At 41.4% G+C, this 22,828-nt stretch overlaps 2 protein-coding genes across 6 annotated transcripts in view; one reads left to right on the forward strand and one right to left on the reverse strand.

The window, feature by feature from the left end:
* LOC104965314 (protein kinase C beta type-like) overlaps window positions 1-22,828 on the forward strand; it is a 469,227-nt gene that overhangs the window by 101,756 nt on the left and 344,643 nt on the right. The window lies entirely within an intron of this gene.
* The window catches only part of lmo3 (LIM domain only 3), a 224,206-nt gene continuing 221,516 nt past the window's right edge, over window positions 20,139-22,828 (reverse strand). For all 5 annotated transcript variants that reach the window (XM_010793565.1, XM_010793564.1, XM_010793563.1 and 2 more), the window contains one exon: window positions 20,139-22,419. In XM_010793565.1, the coding sequence (XP_010791867.1) occupies window positions 22,314-22,419 (106 nt within the window). In that variant the 3' untranslated portion in view covers window positions 20,139-22,313. The remainder of the gene's footprint in view (window positions 22,420-22,828) is intronic.

Below are 22,828 nucleotides of genomic sequence, written 5' to 3' on the forward strand. Positions count from 1 at the left end.
ACACATTATGTTACTCTCTTGAGAAGCAAAATAAATAAATCTATTACTCAACGACATATTTAAAAAAATGAATGCCATTTTAGTTTTTTGTTACTTTGTTCTGAAAACTGAACCTGCTGCTCCTCACAGAGAGAAGAGGGAAGAGGCTGTGTGAATTACTTTACATTGTGGATAGCCCCCCATTGTTCTGTGTGTCAAAATGAAAGACAGCCCACACACTGAGACTGCCAAGGCACACNGGAAGAGGCTGTGTGAATTACTTTACATTGTGGATAGCCCCCATTGTTCTGTGTGTCAAAATGAAAGACAGCCCACACACCTATCAATCATCAAACCGTGGGGTCTTATTTCATTACGTGTTGATTTCTATCAACACGTAATATTGTATCGATGTATATAGAGATGTACTACAGCAAAAGTATTCTCCGTCGGGACTTCCTGCAACGTCACCACGCTGTTATCTTGATTCTGATTGGCCAGAAGACATTATCAAATGTTCTATTGAAAAGACGATCACTACATGACAAAAGCTTTCAAAACCGTTTCTGGTCTTCGGTATTTCCAGACAAATGGCTACTGAAATCAATCTTACTAACTGCTGTCTGTGCAATTTACTCCGCGAGTTGGCAGACTATATTTTGCTTACTTTAACATCATTGTTCATGGTGGGGCTAAGCCATTTATTGGTATGGCTGTAGCCTACCCCAGCCATACCCTGACCCTGACCGCAAATACCTAATTCCTTCTGTCTACTTGGATCCGAAATGCTTCTCGTTTTGCGCTGTCCTACCGTTCAAATGACATCCCCGCCAATCATATTTCCAAGCTCGCGCCAGGGGGGGAGGGGGTTACAAGGCTCGCGTCTTGTGCTGCATTCACTTGCACTCGGACATTAGAGATTTTCTCTCATAAATGTCCGATGAGCCACAACTTTTCTTTCAAAACAAAGCTGCCAACTGGGGTGCCAGCTGGGGTGGCAAGGCATTTTTCTGAGGTGGCAGCTGCCACCCCGTTGCCACCCCNGGGGGGGGGGGGGGTTACAAGGCTCGCGTCTTGTGCTGCATTCACTTGCACTCGGACATTAGAGATTTTCTCTCATAAATGTCCGATGAGCCACTGGGGTGGCAGCTGGGGTGGCAAGGCATTTTTCTGAGGTGGCAGCTGCCACCCCGTGCCACCCCGTGGAACCGCCACTGGCCACGGCATATCACGGTTGTCTGGGCCTTCCCATGAAAATCACATGCCCTCTCTGTACATGTGTTCGGGTGCTGATGAGCCTGCTTTACATGGATCATATGTGTGAGTATCAGTGTATCTGAGGTTAAGTTGCTACTACATTAGCCAACCTAACTGTACCTGTTATTTGAGGACTGATATCCTTTCAAAGATTACACAGCCCCAGGATGGATGCCAACCTGTCCAATCTTTGGACTCATTTTTTGCTCTTCACAATGACTGTGCAGAAAACAAGGGAACATGTACTATAAGCTCTTACCTGCACACTCACATAATCCTGAAACGGTTTAACTGATTTAACTTCCTGTTGGACCACACAAACAAGATAAATGTGTCTCTACTTGCGGTCCTTGTCTTTGTTATGAAGGTCCCTGCATGGTTAAATATCTATGGGAATGGCGAAACACTTTCATAAAACATGTCAAGGAATATGTATTATTATTAAAAGTTAGACAACATGTCTTAGAATCTGGATTTCTAAGATGTTTTGCTAACATACACAGCTACCAACAAAAAACATGTATAACTATTTAGATATGAGTGTTAAGAATGATATTGCAAACACAAATAGTATCTGTGAATAGACTTACTTTATTACAAAAGGCAGAACAAATTGACATGGCTCATCTTTGGTGTCATTTTATGTTATGTGAATCTCAGCAGGGTGTTGACAAATTGAAAACACTATCTTAAACAAAATTAAAGTAATGTCTATTTTGTTGTCAGGTGTGACTGGTGTTGAGCTGACAGCAAACACATAAACTCAATCATTTTATTTGAAATGGTTTTCTTTTTTCCAGTTGTAATGCTCATGTCAAATATCTAAAGTTGAATAAATATGATAAAGTATATGTCTTTATTTTAATATCAATCATATCCTCTCTTTCTCAGATGTTGAGTTCAGTTGAGGGAGAAATAAAAAAAATGAATTAAACAATTTGACATCGACATTGCTTGAGTTCCCATCTGATATAATCCAGCATGTAGGAGCTTCTTAAACGTACCAATCAAACTATACATTCTATTCTATACCTGTTATGTTTTCTAGTTAAGTGGAAACTGTCTTCGTTCAGTTCTATGGTTAATTTTTTATGTTCAAAGTTTCTCTTTAAATTAACTTGAAATGGATTGCATTTCCTTAATTTATTTTCTTTCTAGAAATGAAACTGCTCCTTGTCCTAATTGTCTTCCAAGTATCACTATTGTTTAGGAAGCTATTGATAATTTTATTATGATATTGTTGAAAATAGTGAAACATATCTGCAGTATCATTCGTTAGTCTTCTCATCTGTAATTTCAATTCAACAAGGAAAACCATAATTTCTATACAAAGAGTAATTCTTCAAATTCGATTTAAACTTTTTAATTAAACACACTGAAAATCCATGCAAGAGTGTCTGCATTTTTACGATATATTATATTTTTTCGTTCATTATTAATTTCCTTTATTGACTGATAAAAGGTGTAATAACGTGCTGCCAACTGATAAAACAAACAGAGAATGGAGTCACGTGAGGAGGAGTTGAACATTGGGAGATATAAAAGAGCCATTTATGAAATTCAGTTTATGTTTTACTCTAGACATTCTATGTACAGTCTTATTCACAACTACATTAACAAGTGCAGGAGCATTCAGATGTTTCATGAGCAGGAACAGAGGAGAGCTGACAGTGACGCTTCAGATGTGTGTCTGTCTTCCACTAGAGGGAGGCATTTTAAAAGTCAACTGAGATGCTCCTCATTAGGACTCATTTATGGACCAGGTGCAGCTCATAAAAGCGCTTCAGCTCAAACAATTAACTTAATTTGCTCGGCTGAAAACATTCCCCTGCATATTCCACAACGCAGCTTTCATTTCATTTCCAGCAGAGCACAAACACTCTAACATATGCAAAGGCTAAATGCAAGGAACAACAACAGCATCGGTATCATTTAGCCCAATTTGCTAACATTTTTATACTGAGTTATCGCCATCACCGCTTGTGTTTGCTGTTAGGAAGTGAAGCGAACAGACTTGTTTAGATGTGTCAGATGATGAATGCCTCACGCTTCACATGAAGGTGACTGGCTCCAACACAGAGCAGTGAAACCCATGGGTGGGCACTGTAAATAGTGGGGAAATTACCATGAAGGCTGCTTTGGGCGGTTGCTCGTCTGCATTGTGTCCTGTCCCTTTATAAGTAGAGGAGTTTTATGGGAGCTCATTTGTTCGGGACCCTTGGCCCTCCAGGGTCTCTCATTCCTCAGACAAGCCAGGCATTTCACAGTTTGGATGGAGGCGGAGGAACACCTCGACCTCTTTCTATAAGTAATAACCACAGACACACCCAGGAGGACGCCTCACTAATGTTGCATCAGTGGACTCATTTCTCCAATGAATGTGAAACTGTTTGCATTAGCAGAATGTTTTTTAGTGAATCTGCCTGGATTGTGTTTTTCAAAAAAAGTACGTATGGTCAAATTGAATGTATCTGCAAAATGTTCACTGCCTACTCTGGATGTTCTCTGTTCTTTGTTTAGGTGACATGGCCAGCAGTGTGTGCATGAGACCCTGTGTGTAGAAACCATGTGTGTAGAGACCCTGTGTGTACTGTGTAGAGACCATGTGGGTGTCCCATATGCTCACAAATGGCAGTTAACGCTGATAACCTACAGTGTTGGGGAAGAATAATGCTTGCCCTTTACCCCTCAGGTTAGCGCTGATAGCTGTGTTAGCACAGATGCCATTGTTAGTGCTGCAAGCACTGCTAGCTGCTAGCTCAGCTATCTCCTAGTTGAGAGTTGTGTGCAGGGACGTCCCTCCCTACAGGCCGATCATGCAGACTGCGTGGGGCCTCACCTTGCGGAGGGGGCCTCATCTTGCAGAGGGTGCCTCAACTGAGCCGAAAATGCGCTTATGCAGTGATTTAGTGTGGCGCGACACGGTTTCGCCGCTGCGAGGCTCCACTAGCACCCCCCCCGGTCGACGCTCGCGAAACAGAGGGCCTCATCATATAACTTTGCGTGGGGCCTCATGTTTGCCAGGGACGGCCCTGGTTGTGTGTAATCCCCGCCAAGACTCATGTCAAAAATATGCTCTTAATTCTGTGAAAAGCTTCTGGGTTTCTTTTAGGAAAGTTAGAGTTTGATAAGGTTGGCGAAATATGGTACAATCATTAAAGTCAACAATGACTTTAAGCGATTCCACGCTGGAAACTTTAAATTTCAGAACAATGGCCTAAAACATATATGAGATGTTATTGAAGTGAACCAGATTGGCATTACTACATTGTGTTTTAATAAGATAATGGGACATTTCTAATAACCATTTCTACAAGAACAACATGGTAACTTACATACACATAACAACACATGGGAGACAGGACACACCCCCCTTGTTTCTGCTATATTATGTGGTTTGAACATCCATCCATTCACCACAACCCCAAAACACATTTGATAAAGCTAATTAAAAGTAAGACATATTTTGTTGGAGACAGGGTTAGATACACATACATGCAGCTACCACAGTATTTGCATGTCTCTCATTGTGTGCCTACTACTGAAGAGCTTCATGTATGACAACCTGATTAGTTACAGTAGTGTCTCCAGTTGAAGATGTTACCTCTGTGTGCCTGTTCGCTTTGCTTTGTGTCTGCGTTTCATTAGCTGTCATCCACATGCCTAAGATCTGCCCTGAGCCTTATTGTTCAGCTGGTTAACTATACAGCCGCTTCATTAGGCACAACTTCAAAGTCACACTACACACCGGTGCTGAGGTGAGCCAGATATTTATATCGTACAACAGCACCCAAGGTCGTGAAAAATTAATGAATGGTTAGACCGAATCCAACTCAAGGCTGGTGAAGAGACTTTTGAATCAATTGGATAACACCGGGTGGACATTTTGAGACCACATTTTCTTTACTTTTCTCTCTGTGAAAAAACATCTTAGCTTCTGGTAGCTGTCTTTGCAGTGGAAATGCTCACAGTATGACACAGGTACAGCACATGCTAGGCTATTTGACTTATCCTAGTATCTTAAACCTTCTTTCTGGCACAAAATTAAAGAAGTCTGTCCAACATTTATTATAATTTTCTAAAAGCGACGGACTTCATGCTTTTAAAGATGTAGGCTATACACTTCATCAAAACTATGACACTCAATGGACAATTGGACATATGGTGAGAGATTGAGAAGGCAGTACAAGGGTGTCAGAATAAGGTCATACTTTTTTTTGTTTTCAAAACAACGGCCATTCAATTACAAGTAGAAACACTTTTTGACGTGATTGCATCACACTTCATACTAACATCTTCTTGAAATGTATATATCTCTTCACATACATTAACCACACTAATCGCCAACACCATAATAATGTACGTACTTTCCTAACTTTTTTACAAAGTCTCTCCTGCTGTCGGCTGCCACTCCTTTTCACCCTGTGTGTTGTTTGTCATCTTGTCGAGAAAAGTCCTTTGACTTGAATGTTGCCATAGGAACAAATAATTAAGGAAACAACACAACAAACGTTTGGCTGATATCTGTCAGTACACACCTTTTTTAATCCCTGTTAGGACAAAATTATGAAGAACACTCACAAGATGTTTTTGTTTTTATTTGTGTTTTTTTAAGAAGTAATATTTTAAAAAAATGGGGAATATTTCATTTCAAGTAGTCTTTATTCTCAAACTCAAAACACAGTATCCATTAGAGATGAGAACATTCAAAATCCTTTTGAATTTTGGTCAAATGCACTCCTCTCAGCCTCTCTGACCTCATATTCATTTTCTATCGCCTCATTTCAACATCCCTGGTCTTTTCCTGCCGGTCTCCTTCTCTCAATTACTCTTTGGGGGGGAACCACATTTCTCTCACTTTTTCTGCACACAGCAGTCATTTGAATTTTAAGACATCTTACTAATTTAAAAAAATTGTATTAGACCAGCCTGGTGCATGCACACCCACATCCACACTCGTACACACACATGCCAAATCCAGGTTGACCCTTCCAGCCAGATGACTCCTCTTCATATGTTTCAATCTGTGGCTGAGCGGGGCTGGGGTCAGCAGATTGCTTATGCTGATCCCAGTGATTGGAGGTGCATTGCAGGTGATTACCATAAGCAATTTAAATGTTATTGATTTAACATCCTGCATGCTGTAATTGAACACCGTGGCCAAGCACCTAATGTTACTGCCCCGCCTCCTGATTCCCTTTTTAGAGGTTTCACTTCCTCACTTTGGCTACATTCTTTCCTTTTTATTCTTTTATTATTTCATTGTATTTCCCCTCCTTTGTTTATCCTTGTGCTAACAGCAGTATCCATGCTAAACTGTGCTCCTTTCTGTCAGTCTGTGTCCTGAGGCCAGGGGGAGTGGTGGGGGCACCAATAGCCAATCAATAGGCAGTCTGTCATGGTAACAATGGAAATGTTCAATTAACAACCAGCAGTGGATAATTTACAGTCTAACCATCATTACTTTGTGTGTGTGTGTGTGTGTGTGTGTGTGTGTGTGTGTGTGTGTGTGTGTGTGTGTGTGTGTGTGGGAAGGTGGCACACACAAAACAGTGTTTTCTGTATTAATAAGAATCATTTTCTGATAATTCCACTCTTCAATAGACAGTGGTTGATAATCACCAAACTTAACACAAAAGCCCAATTTCTTACTTAATTGCAATTCTGCTGTTTTTTTAGATAACAGTGTGATTGCAAATTACAGAGTGGAATTGACAAAAAAGGCAATTCTTTCATTAAAATATTCCCAAATCGGTTTAATATCTTCTTCATTATACAGAGCCATAATGAAGGACTAGATCCAGCACTCAGATCAATTAATAAATGGAGAAAACTCCACCTGGGAGACACACTTGTGCATTCTCCATTTTTCATCACGCTCTGTCATTCCTCATGAGGGATCACAATTTCTTCTTTTAATATTTTAGTGTTCTAACTTAAGCTTCAGAATTCTCTCCAGGTAGCCCACTAGATCATCTTGACATTTCAAAGTACCGAAACCTTTGGAATAAAGTGTTTTTTATTAAATTCTATTAACATAATTTATGCTTGTCAGGCGCCCCACCTCAGTGGCAGCTGAGTTGGGGCTGTGGAGAGACTCAAGCACCATATTTCATCCTCTGGTCCTCTCAGATGGAAGACTGGGCTGCTAAGACACATGTGACACCGTGGTGATGATGAGTGCAGAGACAAACTGCCCACCACTCAGTATCATCATTCACTTCCTGCTTCTGCATCGCATAAACCACAGGGAGTGACTGAGGAGAAATTAATATGTAGCTCTTAATTTAGCTATCACTTCAATAAATAATTTTACAAAGGCATTGTGTTTATATATCTTTCATACATCTCTGTTCCAATGAGCAAGTTATGTTTAACACTTTGGTGTTTTTGCCGCTAATTGGTTGCTTTCAATGCATTAGATTGTACACTTTGAGGCCATATTTAGAATGCAGACTATGGTTAAGCAGCGTCTTCTCACTACCAGCTCGTCCAATATGGCACTTGGTCATTAGCCCAAACAATCATCTCTAGTCTTTATAGGGAGGAGGTTGGTGTAGATGCATGGGTTTTATCATACCAGAAAACAAATGTCAGTGCTAACTTATTTTCACTAACGTTCGTAAGTCAACTTATGAAGCATTCTACTGTAAACTCACGTAAGCTATGTAACAAACATAGTTATTGGCCAATGATCCATGATCTTGTCTCAAATCTAACCAAGTCGTTTTGTTGTTCCTCTCTTACTAATGTGTGAATTTACAATATTAACTAACTTTATACGGCTGCCCTGCACATTGAAAAATGACAGTAAGTGGTACCGGGTAAGAAGTAAGACCAATGAACAGGTTGTGTTAAAAACTTTGCATCAATCACAGATCGGAGCTTCATTGTCTTTTTTGGGATTTACTCAGCAGCGTAACTTGAACTGATGTTGCATTGAAAGTCGTTTTTTGTTCCCCATTTCATTGCTTTTTCCTTGTTTATGGGAGCTGACTTTTTGCATTGCATGTATAGAGGATTCTTCCCTTTTTAGATTATTTTCTCTCATTGCCACCTGCCTCTAGATTGCAGAGCACATTCAAACCTACAATTTAAAGTTTCCAGTCAACCCAACTTTGCCAAATGCAGAAATATAGCACACTGTGTTCAATAACTTTTGACAGGCAGTGTGCTCACCCTGAGTGTGGAGACCTAACTTAGATATAAGTAATGGATGATGTCATCATTGTAGGTTGCTCAGTGTCGGTGCTACAGTGATGTAACTGACTATTATAGTAGTTTGTGTGTGATCATTTCAACATTTCTCCAGGCCAAGGAGGCGTAGACAAATCTGCTCCTGGTAGGCAAAGACTGAGTACAGGAGGATGTCAGAGTGTCGGTTGTGTTGCCGGGCCTTTGACAGATCAGATTGTGAGGATGGGGGGGGGGGAGGATGAGAGGGATTTGTCAAGGCAACATCCCTCATACACTGTGGAGATGTCACTGATGCTGGGGGTGGGACTGCAACGCCGCCCGCACGGGGAAAAGCAGACCTGCTAAAGGTTTGAGCCTGCTGGCAAAACTGGGATCTGGAAATGGCAGCACAAGAGAGAGAGAAAGCCGAAAAAATTGCAAACAGATTTATTTGGCCTGTGCGTGGTGTGCTCTGGTTTGCACCCTGTGGCACTCGCAAATCAATAATTGAACAGAGCAAGGATAATAGCTACTACACACATCGCACACTCTGAGCATGGTGAGGAAAACTCATTTGGAGGCAAAATAAATTGCTGCTCGTGGTCCAGAGCTGCTCATCACCTGTCTCCTTTCTTGTTCCTGTCACAATAACTCTTAAAGATGTGATCCCTCTTCCCACAGATTAGAGAAGCAACACAGTCCTGGATGTTAGTGACATGTCCATGATGAGATCTGCTTTACTGTGGTCATTCAATAAGGAGATAATGAAACACTGATATCGGGGGGCAGGGTTAACCCTAACCTTAAACCTACTCTATGGGATTTCTATGCAGGCCTATGAGCAAACTACAGTAACTATGTTGTACGCCAAAGCATCTTATGGCATCTTAACTGTTTGTTCACTGTGTGTACATTTAAGTGTCACTTTGTATTGTGGTCATCACGGAACCGCAGTGGAGCTTAAGCTTGTTTGTCACGCTGTATGTGTTTGGTTTGAAACTGAACACTATTGGACTTTGTTGATGCACAAAAGAACCAATACATGGATTTTTCTTTTTCTGCAATCAAATACACTGCTTGAAGATTCTGAACTAAAGGCACCACAGGACATATGGTAGCGTACGATGAGCTTACAATTGGCAACATTGCATTCACAAGGTCACTCTTGTGTCATTAGCTTACCGAACATTACAGAATATAAGATCGTATAACAAAAGGTATATTTAACCCTGCACCCTCTACATACAGCTGGTTGGAGCTTTATAAAAGGGGAAGGCCGTTCCACTAACTGCTTTGATTTCTTTGCTGTCCACTATCCTTTGCAGGAGGAGCAGGGAAGCAGATTCATTTTTGACGATTGGATCGATAAAGAGATGTTTGCCCCCTTTTTCCTGTAAGACACATCTAATGTATTGTTTACCTTGCACTTATTGAGTTTTGTACATTGTTAAATCATACCTTTCAGCTGTTTAATTTCACCTTGCTTGCACCAGACCTTCATTCCCCTCGGGCATTCTGTCTTTATCCATGCTCTCTGCATGCTCTGAGCACAGAGGAGGGATGAGGAGAATGAGAGAAGAGAAAGAGGCAGATGAAGCCACCCACAGGGTGCTAAAAAATCTTTCCTCTCCATTATTTGGTCTCTCCTCCCTCTCCTATGGCTTAGGTGCTCCTGCATGAAATGCTGATGTGGGTTCCCCCTCCCTCCACCCCTCCCTCCCCCAGGCCTTTCTTCTCCATCTTTTCCCTGTGGCAATAGATCAGATTTCCTCCAGGGAAATCATTACTTGGCATCATTACCATTCCCAACACTTTTATCTACTATCCCTTGTTTCCTCACTCCATTGCTTGATTAAGTTTAGGGAGGGGAGGAAGAGAGGGGAAAAAGGGGGTAAAAAGGAAAACCCTTTAACGCCAACCCCAAGGTCTTGGAGGAGTTGCATTGATTGGGATACTTTGGGGTGTGGATTCTGTCTTGTGGGACAACTCTTTTTCCATCCAAATTAAAGATAAAATGTTTTCAGTAAGAGTCACGCTCAACCCTGGTAATCGTGAAAACTAATTGCAACAAATATGCCAAACGTGTCACCCTTTATTAGAACTAAAAATGAATTGAACAGGCTGCTGACGATGCAGAGAATGCTTGTTACAGCTGAACATAATTACAAGGTTTTCATTTGCAGGAACTGGTGAGAGGTGTATTTAGAGCAGGAACAAAAACACAGTCTGTAGGTGAAGGTCATTATTTGCCATATGTTCGATGTACAATTTGCAAATGTCGCAAAAATAAGGGCTGATTGTATGGAAGACTATGAAAAAATGACCCTACTTCCCAATTGACTGATACGCTCAGTAGACATTTTCCCAATGAGTTTATGTTCTCAATTGCTTGTTACAAGTCTTCTCCAATACGGCATGAGGTTTATTTAGTACATTTAAATTCAAATAGACGATAAAGCTGTGTATGCTTAAGGGCGTGGCTACATTGGGATTACTTAGGCCTAAAGGCTGTAGTAACCCCTTTCCTTACAGTCCCAGTCACCTGACTCATAGCCATCCATCCCTTATCAGCCCTGCAGTATGTAATCATCCCTTTTCCACTCACTCATGGCCAGGTCATCCATGTTTTTATGTGCTTTATGCATTTGCCTTCTTGCCCTGTATTCGGCACCCGGTAACCTGCAATCTTTACCTGAACCCTGCAGCTGGTACCCTGGAACGTGTTACTGTACTTGTTTCTGATTCCTGTTAACTGATTGGATGGTCTGTTACTTCTGTTGGGACTTTCTGCCCTTGCCTGTAAGCATATGATTCCTCACTTTTGTATATAAATAATAGAACTGTCCCCGTCTGTCAGGGAAATCTGTGTTTGGCACCTTCCCATGCTGCCTCACACTCACACCCGCACGACACTATGATATTAAACGGAATATATTTATACGATTGGTCAGACAAATAAACAATCTAAGGGCATCACCTTGAACTCTAGAAAAATGTCATGGACAGGTTTCACGATTTTCTGATATATTATAGTCGTAATGTTGAAGAGAAAAATAATCATGATATGTGAATAACTCAGATGATTGCCATCGGGATGTAATGACGGTTATCTTTGGTTGGACTTAGACTGTGCAAAGTAGTAAATTGGACTTTGAAACACATGTGAATCAGTTATGGATGTGTATTTAGGAATTGTAGCATCCAGTGTTTTTGGAGCTAGGCTATGGTGGCCGACGAGGCTAAATGCACCACAACGGCATACAGTACTTCCATTAGGAGAAACAGAAATGATGCCAAACAGCTAACAAGAATGTTTATTTGTACTCTATGTGCATTTTTCTTCCTGCTTAAAAAAAATACACTCTTGTCTGGTCTATTTCTTTTGAGGTGAAAATCCAGCTGTTCCTCTTAGTGTTCCCCTTGGAGCTCTTGAGAACTTCTGTTTTGCTGACTGGAAATTCAGTGTTTTTGACATTTCCCAGCAAGTTGGTTGTTAATGTATTCGTTTTCTTTAACCAGTATCCATTTTTGTACTGTATTTGTCTTGGATCTTTGGGTGTTTTTGAATTGGCAACGTTTCTGTAGCTGTAGCATGTTTCTTCTAATAGACCGTTTTGGGGCCATAGTTGCGTGTTTACCCTTGTCGACTAATGTTATTCACCAATACTAGCTACTTAAAGTGAGTAAACCTCATCCTATCAGCTCTGCAAAAAGCAAGTTTTACAGAAGTTTAATACTGAAGTAAACAAGCTAACAGTATGCCCATGGTTCTCTGTCAGAGCCTTGCCAATAAGTACATGGAAGACAGTAACACAAACAAAAAGATAACAAATATATATAATGAGTTCAGAGTATTTGAAGTATTACTATACTCACTGTGAATGTACTGCATAGAGAGCACATATGTGGTTAAGTGTAAATGATACTGAAACGCCTTCAGGGAATTCCCTGTGCTGATTCTTTAAAAATGAATCATTTATTTCACATGTTGATTGCCCCTGAAACTTTCTGCCTGTATTGTTGCATTGTTAAGCAGCTTCCCTTTGTATCACATATCTATAATTCATACTCACAGTTTTGGTTTCTTTGTTGTCCCTGCAGGCAGTCCCAGGTAAGTCCTGGTGCCTCAGTGGTGCTGTACGGGGTTTGGAGGCCCCGGGGTAGAGCCTCGGGCCATGGCTTTGGCTCAGTGGCTCTCCAGAGACAGCCCTTCTCAACTGGCCCGCTCCATCTTCAGAGACAAATACAAACACTCCAGGATCGTTTGGCAGTCACACTGTCTCTGCTTGTTCTCATATTTTGTTCCTCTCTCACTCTGCCCACGTATTCAACCCAAAGTGACTTACACCCTACAAGTGCTGCATGTGGGTGTGCTCTTGAAAATCGTGCAAGTGGGGTCTGGGAGTCAATCGTGGAGGCGGCCAAAAGACGTGTTTCATGACTTCACCAACACAAATACATTACAATACACAGGGACATGATGAGAGTCATGCTGATAACATCTGTAGGAAATATGAAATATAACATGTTGAACATAGTGTAAACATAGCACCTACATCTCTTAATCCTGTGGGACAGTATCTATGTCCCAATAGGAACCCCCCAATGTCACTTAAATACATCACTAACTTCTGGCTTTTGGGGGATTTCTGCGACAGCCCCACAATCTGACAGACTTTTCACCGTTTCACCTGCTTTATGACAGATCAGAAATGAAGCTTTCTCTCAGACTCTGCGGGCCACCTTGGCCTTTCAGGCTGGGGCTTGCCGGGGTATTAGGGATGTCAGGTTCTGTGATGGGACTGTGAACAGTAATTACAGCGAGGCCCCGGCCCCCGTCAAGATCCCCTGGTGTCACGAGGACGCCGCTGGATTGACAGGAGGAGCACCAGCTTCGGATTCTCCAGAGGACCCATTAGGACGGAGGCCCAGTGTCCTGATCAAGCAACCCCTGTGCACTTCCACTGCACAATTACAGCTAGGCCTGCTCACTTGTAGAGCTCACTGTTGTTGTTAGCGTCACCTCAGTCCACAGACTCCTTAATAACGCACTCGGTAGCGAGAGCTTGCAGGCCAGCAGTCAGCAGGTTGAGACGTGCAGGTAGAGTTAATGATGGGGGTTACGGCTTCCGTGTGATGTTACATGAGATCTGATTGGTGGAGAGATCCTGACCTTGCAGCACACTGGACCTATTATTGAAAAAGCCGAATGCAAGCTTTGTAATTAGTCATATTTATGAGGATAGCTATTCAGCACACAACCTGGATATCTTACTACTGAAATGAAGACACATCTGGTTTCTACAGCAAATGTGAGGTATTAAAACCTCGTTCATTCGTAAAACGTGACATGAAGGCCCCGGACATTGCGACGGACAACTGTGAGAGGCTGGCGGAGGACCGGACAAAGTGGCGCCAGCAGCTGCGCGAAGGTGGTGACAGACTTGACGAAGACTGGATTTGTGGACTTGCTCAAAAACGTGGACATACTGTATCTCTCTGATTGCACTGTACAATCTCTTGTAGATTTTCTTGCCAATATGTATGTGTACTACATAGCCAAAAGTGTAAAGAGACTCGAGCTAAGTGTGAGTATACCCAAACATTTCCTCCACATGCAATAGAATCCTTTTACACATCATTCAAAAATGATTTTTACTCATCATTGCATCAGTGTTCTTAATCCATTGATCTAATGCAAATGGAGCTGGATATAATTGCCACTCATCTTGACACACAAGGACTCAAAGCGAAGAAACATTCGTCTCAATTGATCTCTGTTTTAAAACCCTTGTTAAAGCAAAAACTAAATATGCTTCTTACCAACTCAAAATAGGATTATGGTTTCAAGGCCTACATCAAACCATACTATACTCATTCATGCTTTAAACTGCAGCAAATGCAATCACGACTCAGTCAAATTAATGGAAAGGGGAAACAACTCTGATTTAAAGGTCACCTATCATGCTATTTTTAGGCAATGTCATAGGTCTCAGATATATAAAAATATATACAAAAAACATGTCTATGAAGTGTTTTGCTCAAAATACCAAACAGATCACCCATTCTAAAAAAAAAAAGAAATTGATAAAAAAGGAGGGGGCTGAGCTCATGCGGGAGATGCTACCGGCAGATACTGCGGTGATGAAACGCCATATCATGGATTATCAAGGATTATTTCTGAAACAGTATGGAGCTCAAAGGCTTTCTCTCTTGCCGGTTATACCACAAGGTGAGTTCCTTTTTATTTCCTGCTTCTTCACACACATGCTCTGCAGTACAGGTTAGCTCTGAGTGTTAGCGATGCTAATATAAACATGCACCGACCATATTACGTCCAAAACAGTCGGGCATTGTTTCTGATAGAAACGTTTCTGATAGGACCGTGGGTGTAAAGCCAGCCTACATTTCCGATATTACGTCATTTCGGACGCAAATCTAGATCAGCTCCGTTGTAGCCCCGTTTTTAGAGATTTGGGTACGGAGGACAAGAGAGAGGGTTTTATTTTCTGACGCTACGTGAGTTCCCCGACCGGGGACACATCTTTATGTATAAAATACATCACAGTGCATTTTGCATGATAGGTCCTCTTTAAATAAGGGCTTTAAAAGTGCTTGTTCTGGGTAGTTGATTTAGTTAAAAATGTAAGTCTTTTGGGGCCTAATGATGTAACCAACTAACACAGAAGTTATAGTGCCACATTTTGACCACATTTGCTTCAGTTAGATGGGATTACCTAAAACACACTGGGAAAACACTTTTTGGATTTGGCTTTGGCTTTCTGCATGGGGGCATTGTCATGTTGGAACGGGAAATGGTCTCCTCTAAACTCACACTGGTAACCACTAACAAATGTTATTTAATGCTGAAGCGTTAGGATTTCCATCATTGGAACTAAGGGGTATTGTTCTAAGCAGGAGTAGGCCAAAGGTGTCCATTGGAATCTACATATCTTTGGTGATAAGGTATATTGTCCCTTCCACACATACCTTTCCATTTCCCTTGCCTGCTTAAACATTTAACTGAGAGTTTGTGAGTGTGTGTAATGTGTAGGTAAAGTGCCCATTGCTGTCTGTATTTTCTAAAACAGTTTATTGCTGATACACAGTTCTCCTCAGATCCTCCATCTGCCCTGTTTGATTACACTCATCCTCCAGAGAGAGAGAGAGGAGGAGGAGGAGGAGGAGGAGGAGGAGGAGGAAAGAGAGAGGGAGCATTGCCTTTGAATCTCCTCCGCCATTTCACACAACAAAATAAGACGTCTCATCGCACAACGTTTCTCCACCAAACGAGCTGGGTGGGTTTGGAAACCGAAAGAAAATTGCCTTTTGAATAATCCACTTCTTGATTTATTTTCTTTTTTTTTCCTCATGAAAGGTTTTCTGAAGGTTATTGTTGAAAATAATGCAGCTCCTGCCCCCCTGCAGATGACAATCATCTTTCCAATTTGTTTGAGATTAGGTCATATGGAAACAGCACATCGTAAACACACAGGGTCGGCACACAGGGTCGGCACACCGGCAATGGAGGATGGGGAGGGTGGCACCGTTTCCCCCTGTTCTGGGTGCATCCAGCTTTGATTGCCATGACACTGGCAGTAGCAGAAACCAGGGCAACAAACAAACAGAAATCCACAGATCTCTGTTACTAACTGGGAGAAGGAGAGAAGTCGACCCCCCACCCTCCTCCCGACGCAGCATGACCAGATTGGATGTTTGATTTGCGGCTGGATCAGTAAACACACTACGGCTTCGGCTGTTTCTTTTGATTCAACATAAATCATATCTGAACAAACAAACGAGTTCTCAGTGTTTGAGATACGGCGATATTGACATCAGCGCTGCCATCTGAGAAGAACATTAATATTTCTCTTAGCACTACTAGAGACCCACTTTTATCACTAAAACACTTTCAATAACATTGCAGAGCATAGCTTCTGTTAGTCAAAGGTGATGTGCGTGAGTATGTTTGTGAATGGGAGGTGGATTGCAGTCATTTTCCTTGCATGGTTGAGCTGGTAGACCTAAATGAGCATCTGGTAGAAGTTACCCTGGTACATCAAAAGAAAGATTTCTGAGACCCAGAATCCTGCATCTCACAGACCGTTGGCTCCTCTGACTGCAATGTGGCTAATGACAGGCAGATTCCTCCGTGATCAAAACTCTCTTTGTTGTGTTCCCTGAAATAAGGGATGTGTTGACTGGGTCAGATTAATGCTGGAACATGTGTTTGAGATGCCACTGCAATCAATGTGGTGCTAATTGTGTGTCTCAGGGACATCAACATTTGTTGCTATCTAGAATGTCAATAATCAGCCTGGTTAGCTTGTGACTCTGCATTAGATGCCTTTCATACTGACAAGATAACATTGTGCTACACAGCTTAGCATTACACATTCACCTGGATCATTCGATACGTTTGAATCACATCCTCTGCAAAAGCTTTGTATAATATATAAGGGATAATGCCCAACGATTTAGCAAAGGTAGTGTTTAGCGGGGCAGCAGAACAGGTGGACGCAGGTGCAGACACAGACAGGCGATGGAGTAATTGGTGTTGGTGGTTCAGAGCAGAAACAGTGAATCCATTATGAGTCTGGTATTAAATGTGGGGGAGTATTTGTAGGAGTCTTGATTATGGAAATGGTTTCAGCTAGTACGATGCTGCTCTGACTCCAGCTAAACAATCACAACACACAGGGAGAATCAGAGAGTGGCATAAATGAAGCAGGGTTGGGAGGCTGAAAGTAGGTCATAGGGTGGCCATTAATCTAAAATAATATCTCAAACAGCATCATCCAACATATTGCTATGGTTAATTCCAATAAAAAAAGTTTTCTACAAGCTGTAACTTTACTTGCCCGGTAACATCTTAAAGTTCACTAGAACAATCAATACCATCCAACAACATTTTCAAGCAATGGGAATGTTATTCATTACTCGAGTATATAAAGGCAGCATATAAAAGCCAGATTTCTTTGTCTTGACATCTTTTAGATCAGCTTGTTTTCCAACCCTTTTATGAACATCCTTAGCAAATTTCATATACATTCGCTCATTAGTTTTGAAGATAGACCTTGTTGAGTGTTGGTGGAAATAGGAAAGGGTCAAAGGACTACCAGGTTTATAGGACACATTCTGTGAGGACCACAGATATCTCTATTAAATTCAACATGGAATATTTCAACACCTCAGTGAGGGGATGTCAAAGCAGCTGCTTTCCATCAACTGTCAAAGTCAAAACAGCTGCTTTGACAGCCATGACTGAGGTGTAGCAGCAGCTGCATTCCTAACACCACCAGCTGTTTTCTAAGGATTACTTACGCAATCAAAAAAACATTGTATGGAAATAGTGTGTTGCTACCTTCCTCCCTCCTTGTATTGTGACTGCAATAAGATTTAGGGGGTTGGGGGGACAGTGGGTCCAGAAATGACCACCACAAATGGAAAACCTACATATTTGGTAGTGATATACAGTAGTTACAAATCTCAAAGCAACTCAACTTTTGTACCACCAATCATTATTCAGACTATTATATTTCCATTTGATGTTGGTCAATGTGCCAATGTGATTTGTTTTGGCTCTGATTTGTGAATGAGTAACGGTGACCTGGGTGTTATGCTTTGTCACAGAGGGTTGAATAATCGTTCAAAGGGCTTCACTCAGTTGAGAAGTAGTCAAATCAGACTAAAAATACAAAAGTCTATTATCCCTGCAATAGAGAGGTAATGACCCAACAACGGGAAGATATTTGCCAGCGCACCCATCTCCTTGAAAGGGCCAAAGGATAAGGAGTCATTAAAGCAGTGTTATCTGGTCCAGATAGCATTGGCATGTCTGTAAAGATCATTATTTTTGCCCCTGGAGCCGTTTGTGAGCAGGGCTAACTGCACACCCAGCGCTAACTCCAGGGTCAGCTGTAACACAGGGATGAAGACGCTAACGATACGCAGCCTGGCAGCTAATGCTTTTTCTAAATGCTCTTAATGATTGCCATCCCTAATGTGGGAGAGTTTGGGGTCTCTGTTTTTCGTTGTGCTTCATCAACTCACTGTAGCTGATTGGGCAACAAAAAAAAGGGGAAAATCTTGTTGGTGAACACGAATCAATAGATTAAATGTCGTGATTATAACACAAAATGCCGTGAGACTGAGTTGGACAGGGACATGGCAGAGATTTCCTTTTTGTGATAAAGACCGATTTTAAATAAAACTTAGTCTTGCGATCTAGAGATCTTTACTACCTACTGTATGTTTGGGTTTTTCCACTTCTGTGACCATATATGTGACCATCGCTTTATTTATTTCAGTATGGTATATTTGAACATGTGTAATCCATCACAGATAATCGAACAAAAGCTGATGATAGCCCAAACCGTTTGACTTTTTGATGCTGTCGTGTCACATTGTTGCATTTAAAGGCCCCAACATAACAAATACATCAAATCCAAGCCTATTTATCTTTATTGGTTCTTGTCTCTCAAACAATACTTTTGTTTTCTTTGGCTGTTTTCCTCAAGCACATGAAACATTGTTCCTACCGCAGTGATCATAACACCATCTGTTTTATATAAATGGTTGCATTATCCCACAGTAAATGATTAGACGGTTGTAGTATTCTCCTAAGAAAACCACCTTTATTCGTCTGCATACATTGTGGCTCAGGCAGCCATTACTTTGCGATGCATTATCCCTTTGAAAGCAGACAACACGGCGGTAATGATGCTACGCTATCAGCGGCAGGATTCAGGGGTTAACATCTGACTCTGGAGAAGCTGCACCATAATAACACATGACACATGTCTGCCATTAGTGAGAATTCTCCCCATGGTTGCCACACTTTCTTTTAATTTGACTCGGCTGTAATCTCCATGTGTTTTCATCTGAAGAACTTTCAACAGCTTGAGCCTAATCAAAGAGCCTCTCTCTCTTCTCTGTGTCTCTCGATAAGGAAATTCAATTAGCTTAATTGGCCTAGATATTATCCTCTGTAATGTGATGTAAGCATCAGTGTCGACAAACTTCACAGGCCACTTTGGAAGCACCTCGCTAATTAGAGCAATAACTTTAATCCAAATGTTTTACTTCGACATTCCAGATGATTCTAAATTGAAATCCAGGTAATTAGTTGAAACAACCCACGAGGAGATAGCTGCCGCCGCTTCTTGAAAGCAGCTGATGGCAAAGTATCACGGAAGCATTGGTTTATCTCTTTTTTTTCTTCAATGTTTGACACATGACAGTACCAAAATAGAAAATCCACTTTTTTCCTTCTGACAAGATGAAAGCCCATTGTGTTTTTAGAACTGAACAAAGGATGGATTTGAAAAATGAATCTCATTAATACGGGAAATGTAATCCCTGCAACCAAGGCTCTTCTTTCGGAAATATTGTGAGCTCCCTTTCATCGGGACCAAACTGAAAAAAGGGCATTTTTATAAGCAGCGGAGACAACAAACTGAGGAAATGATTGCGCTTTAGATCGATCATATATCATAGACTACAACATGCTCTGCTGGTTAGGGTAATGGACAGGGAACAGGCCGTTTCTGGTGGCTGCTTTGCATCTAATGCTGTGCCCTTGGGCTAGATACTTAACCTTTGTTGTTCCAGCGAACACAGACTTAAAAACTTTCTTCAGACACAAATCTCAGCCTTGAATAACAGTTGAAGACAAAAAGACGCCACACTCACTGGTAACACAATAAAACTGTATTACATTTGTGCTTAAAATTATTACAATTACAGTATTTACAAGCGTTGTCCTAAAAATAAACATCTCATGCTGGATGACACATAAAAAGAAATCATTGTACAATAGCAAGCAAAAATTAATATTTATTTTATGTACACCCACAATTTACAAAGTAAAGAAGGTTTTTTTTCAGCTAGAAATGGTGCTGAGCGCTGTTGCACCTGCTTGGATTTAATATTGGATTCAACCCCCCCGCAGCAGGGAGTCATTGAGACTTAGATGACCAGATCTGAAGGTGACCGACCCGCCGCAGAGTGCAGTTAACTGGCTGTGTTGGAAATTACACAGCCACCCCCGACATAAAACAAACAGTGATTGACAAATCATCGATTGGATTCAAGTATCAGCATGTCAAACAATGTGAAATGTTGGACAACAGGTGATGCACTGAATGTTTATCAAATAAATAGTGTACAAAAACTACCCAACCCCCACCATCCCCGACCAATCCCTACAACCCTACAAACGCTACAACAACCTGCCTCCACCAGCATTTCCTCACATTTTCTGTTTGAGCAGTATGAAAGCAAGGTTTGGATAAATAGAAAGACCGTCTCCAGCAAAAAAAAATATATACAGCCGTTTTTCAGAACTAAGCCTGGAGTTAGAGTTCAAACCCGGGCTGCCAGAGCGCGGCTGAAAGGGGCTCTGGCGGAATGCATTTCAGGAATAAAACCTTGACTCTTGTCGATTATATGAAAGATGATCTTGCACAACCACACAGTTGTCTACAGGCATTAAGTCTGGTCCATATGTTTAAAGCCGCTTTAGCTATTTATTTATTCAGATGTTGTTGCCTAACATGCTTCTTGCCTGTTAACACATCCAGATTACTTGCACAGCAGTTCGATAATTGCGAATTCAAAAGATAAAGCAATATTTGCAGGTTAACGAATGTTGGGTCAACCTGCAAGCAACATTAGCGTCTCATTGGGTTGGCGTTTGTCCAACAGATACATGAAAATCCAATGTTTACTCTCCTTTTCGCTCTGTTTTGGTCTCCTCCAACCGCTCAAATATATATTTTTAATATCTGGCTTTGTAGCTAACTAGTTGCTAACTTCGAATAATGTTTGGTGCTGGGCAGGCAAAAAATTCAGAACAATAGAAGATTGAAAGAGTTTCATCACTATAGCAATGCTTTTCACATTAAACACCGTTCTATTCATTGTTCAAATAAAGACAAATACTGACCACTGTAGTTTACATGCCATCAAATGCTGCTCCCTTTGACCAGCAAAGTTCTGTTCATTGATATTCAAATAGCCAATTACATTCCTCTGTGACAGTATTCTTCAAGGGTGATCTGGATTTATTGACGTTATGGAGTATATGTATGTAGTGATTGTGTACGAGATTCTATTCATCCAGAGAAACACATTATTATTTCCAAAACTCTGATTTTGTGCCTGTGAGCCAAAGCAGCTGTGTGATTGGGAAGCATGTAAATATTCTGGAATCTTAAGGATCTGAACCGACTATATGGACAAGACTTAGCATCGCAGGACTGCATGACGGATTCATTCCCAACATGCTCACACACAGACACACACATCCATACATACCAAGCAACAAATGAGTCATCAGTGTTATTTGTGCCCTCTTTACATTCACCGTGTTTTAAATCTGATATCATACAGTAAAAAGGTCTTTATCTGAAAGTTGATTGACAATACCTCAGTGTGTTTCAGATTCAAGTAGAAGTTGCAGATAAGAAGAGACACAACTGCTTTTGGGTTGGTTAAAATGTTTTTTTTTTTTGCTTTCCAACAACTGGGATCAGCTGTTGGTTAGAAATTGCTCTGAGGCTGGTGTTGGTTGGCCATGAGGAAAGAGGCAGCATCCGTTACAAAAAAAAAAATGGCCACACTATTTTTTTTCATACTTGTAGTTTGTTGTAGGCTTCCAGGGCCCTTCCCCGCCCCACACCGGCATCTCTATGGCTATTCTGTACAGCGGAGTGTCCCCTCTGCTTAGCTATGTACATGTGGGGGACAGGAGCTGGACAGGAGCTGGACAGGAGCTGGACAGGAGCTGGACAGGAGGCAATAGTGCTTTTTGTTGTGTGATTGCAAGCTCTCCTTCAGTCTCTCTCTTTCTCCCACTCCTCTCCCTCCTCCTCTTCCTTCTCGTTGGCCTGCGAGGGTCAGCGGACCTGGGGAGCGTAGCCCTCCTTCATCAGCCCTTCCTCGTAGTCTGTCTGGCACAGGATCATGTTGTTCTTCAGGAAAAACTTGTCTCCCACACAAAACCTGCACAACACAAAAGAGACAGAGGAGGGAAAGGGGGGGTTTATATAAGCATCAAAGCGAGAATCTCATCATTAGCACTGAGCTGTAGGCTAGCAGGCCTAGCCAGCTGCAACGCTGCCGTGTGCAAGCTAGGCTCTCCTTTAGGAAACAGTCAACTCAATTACAAGGGGGAAAATGCAGGNTTCCTTGTGAAAAAGCTTGTGGTTGACAATTTTAGTGAACATTTTCAAAAGTATTTGAAAGTGATGAAAAAGATGTAATCAAAGCAGAAAGCCTTGTAATGTATAAGCCCTTTGACTTACAAAGTACTTATGGTGGAGATGAGCGAATATGTCGTGCCTTGTTTTATTTTTAAGTGTGCATATACTGTATAGTTGTGTACATAAACTAATCCTCTGTTTGTCACATG

Source organism: Notothenia coriiceps, unplaced genomic scaffold (genome assembly GCF_000735185.1).
Source record: "Notothenia coriiceps isolate Sejong01 unplaced genomic scaffold, NC01 NC01_scaffold00037244, whole genome shotgun sequence".
Classification (NCBI taxonomy): domain Eukaryota; kingdom Metazoa; phylum Chordata; class Actinopteri; order Perciformes; family Nototheniidae; genus Notothenia; species Notothenia coriiceps.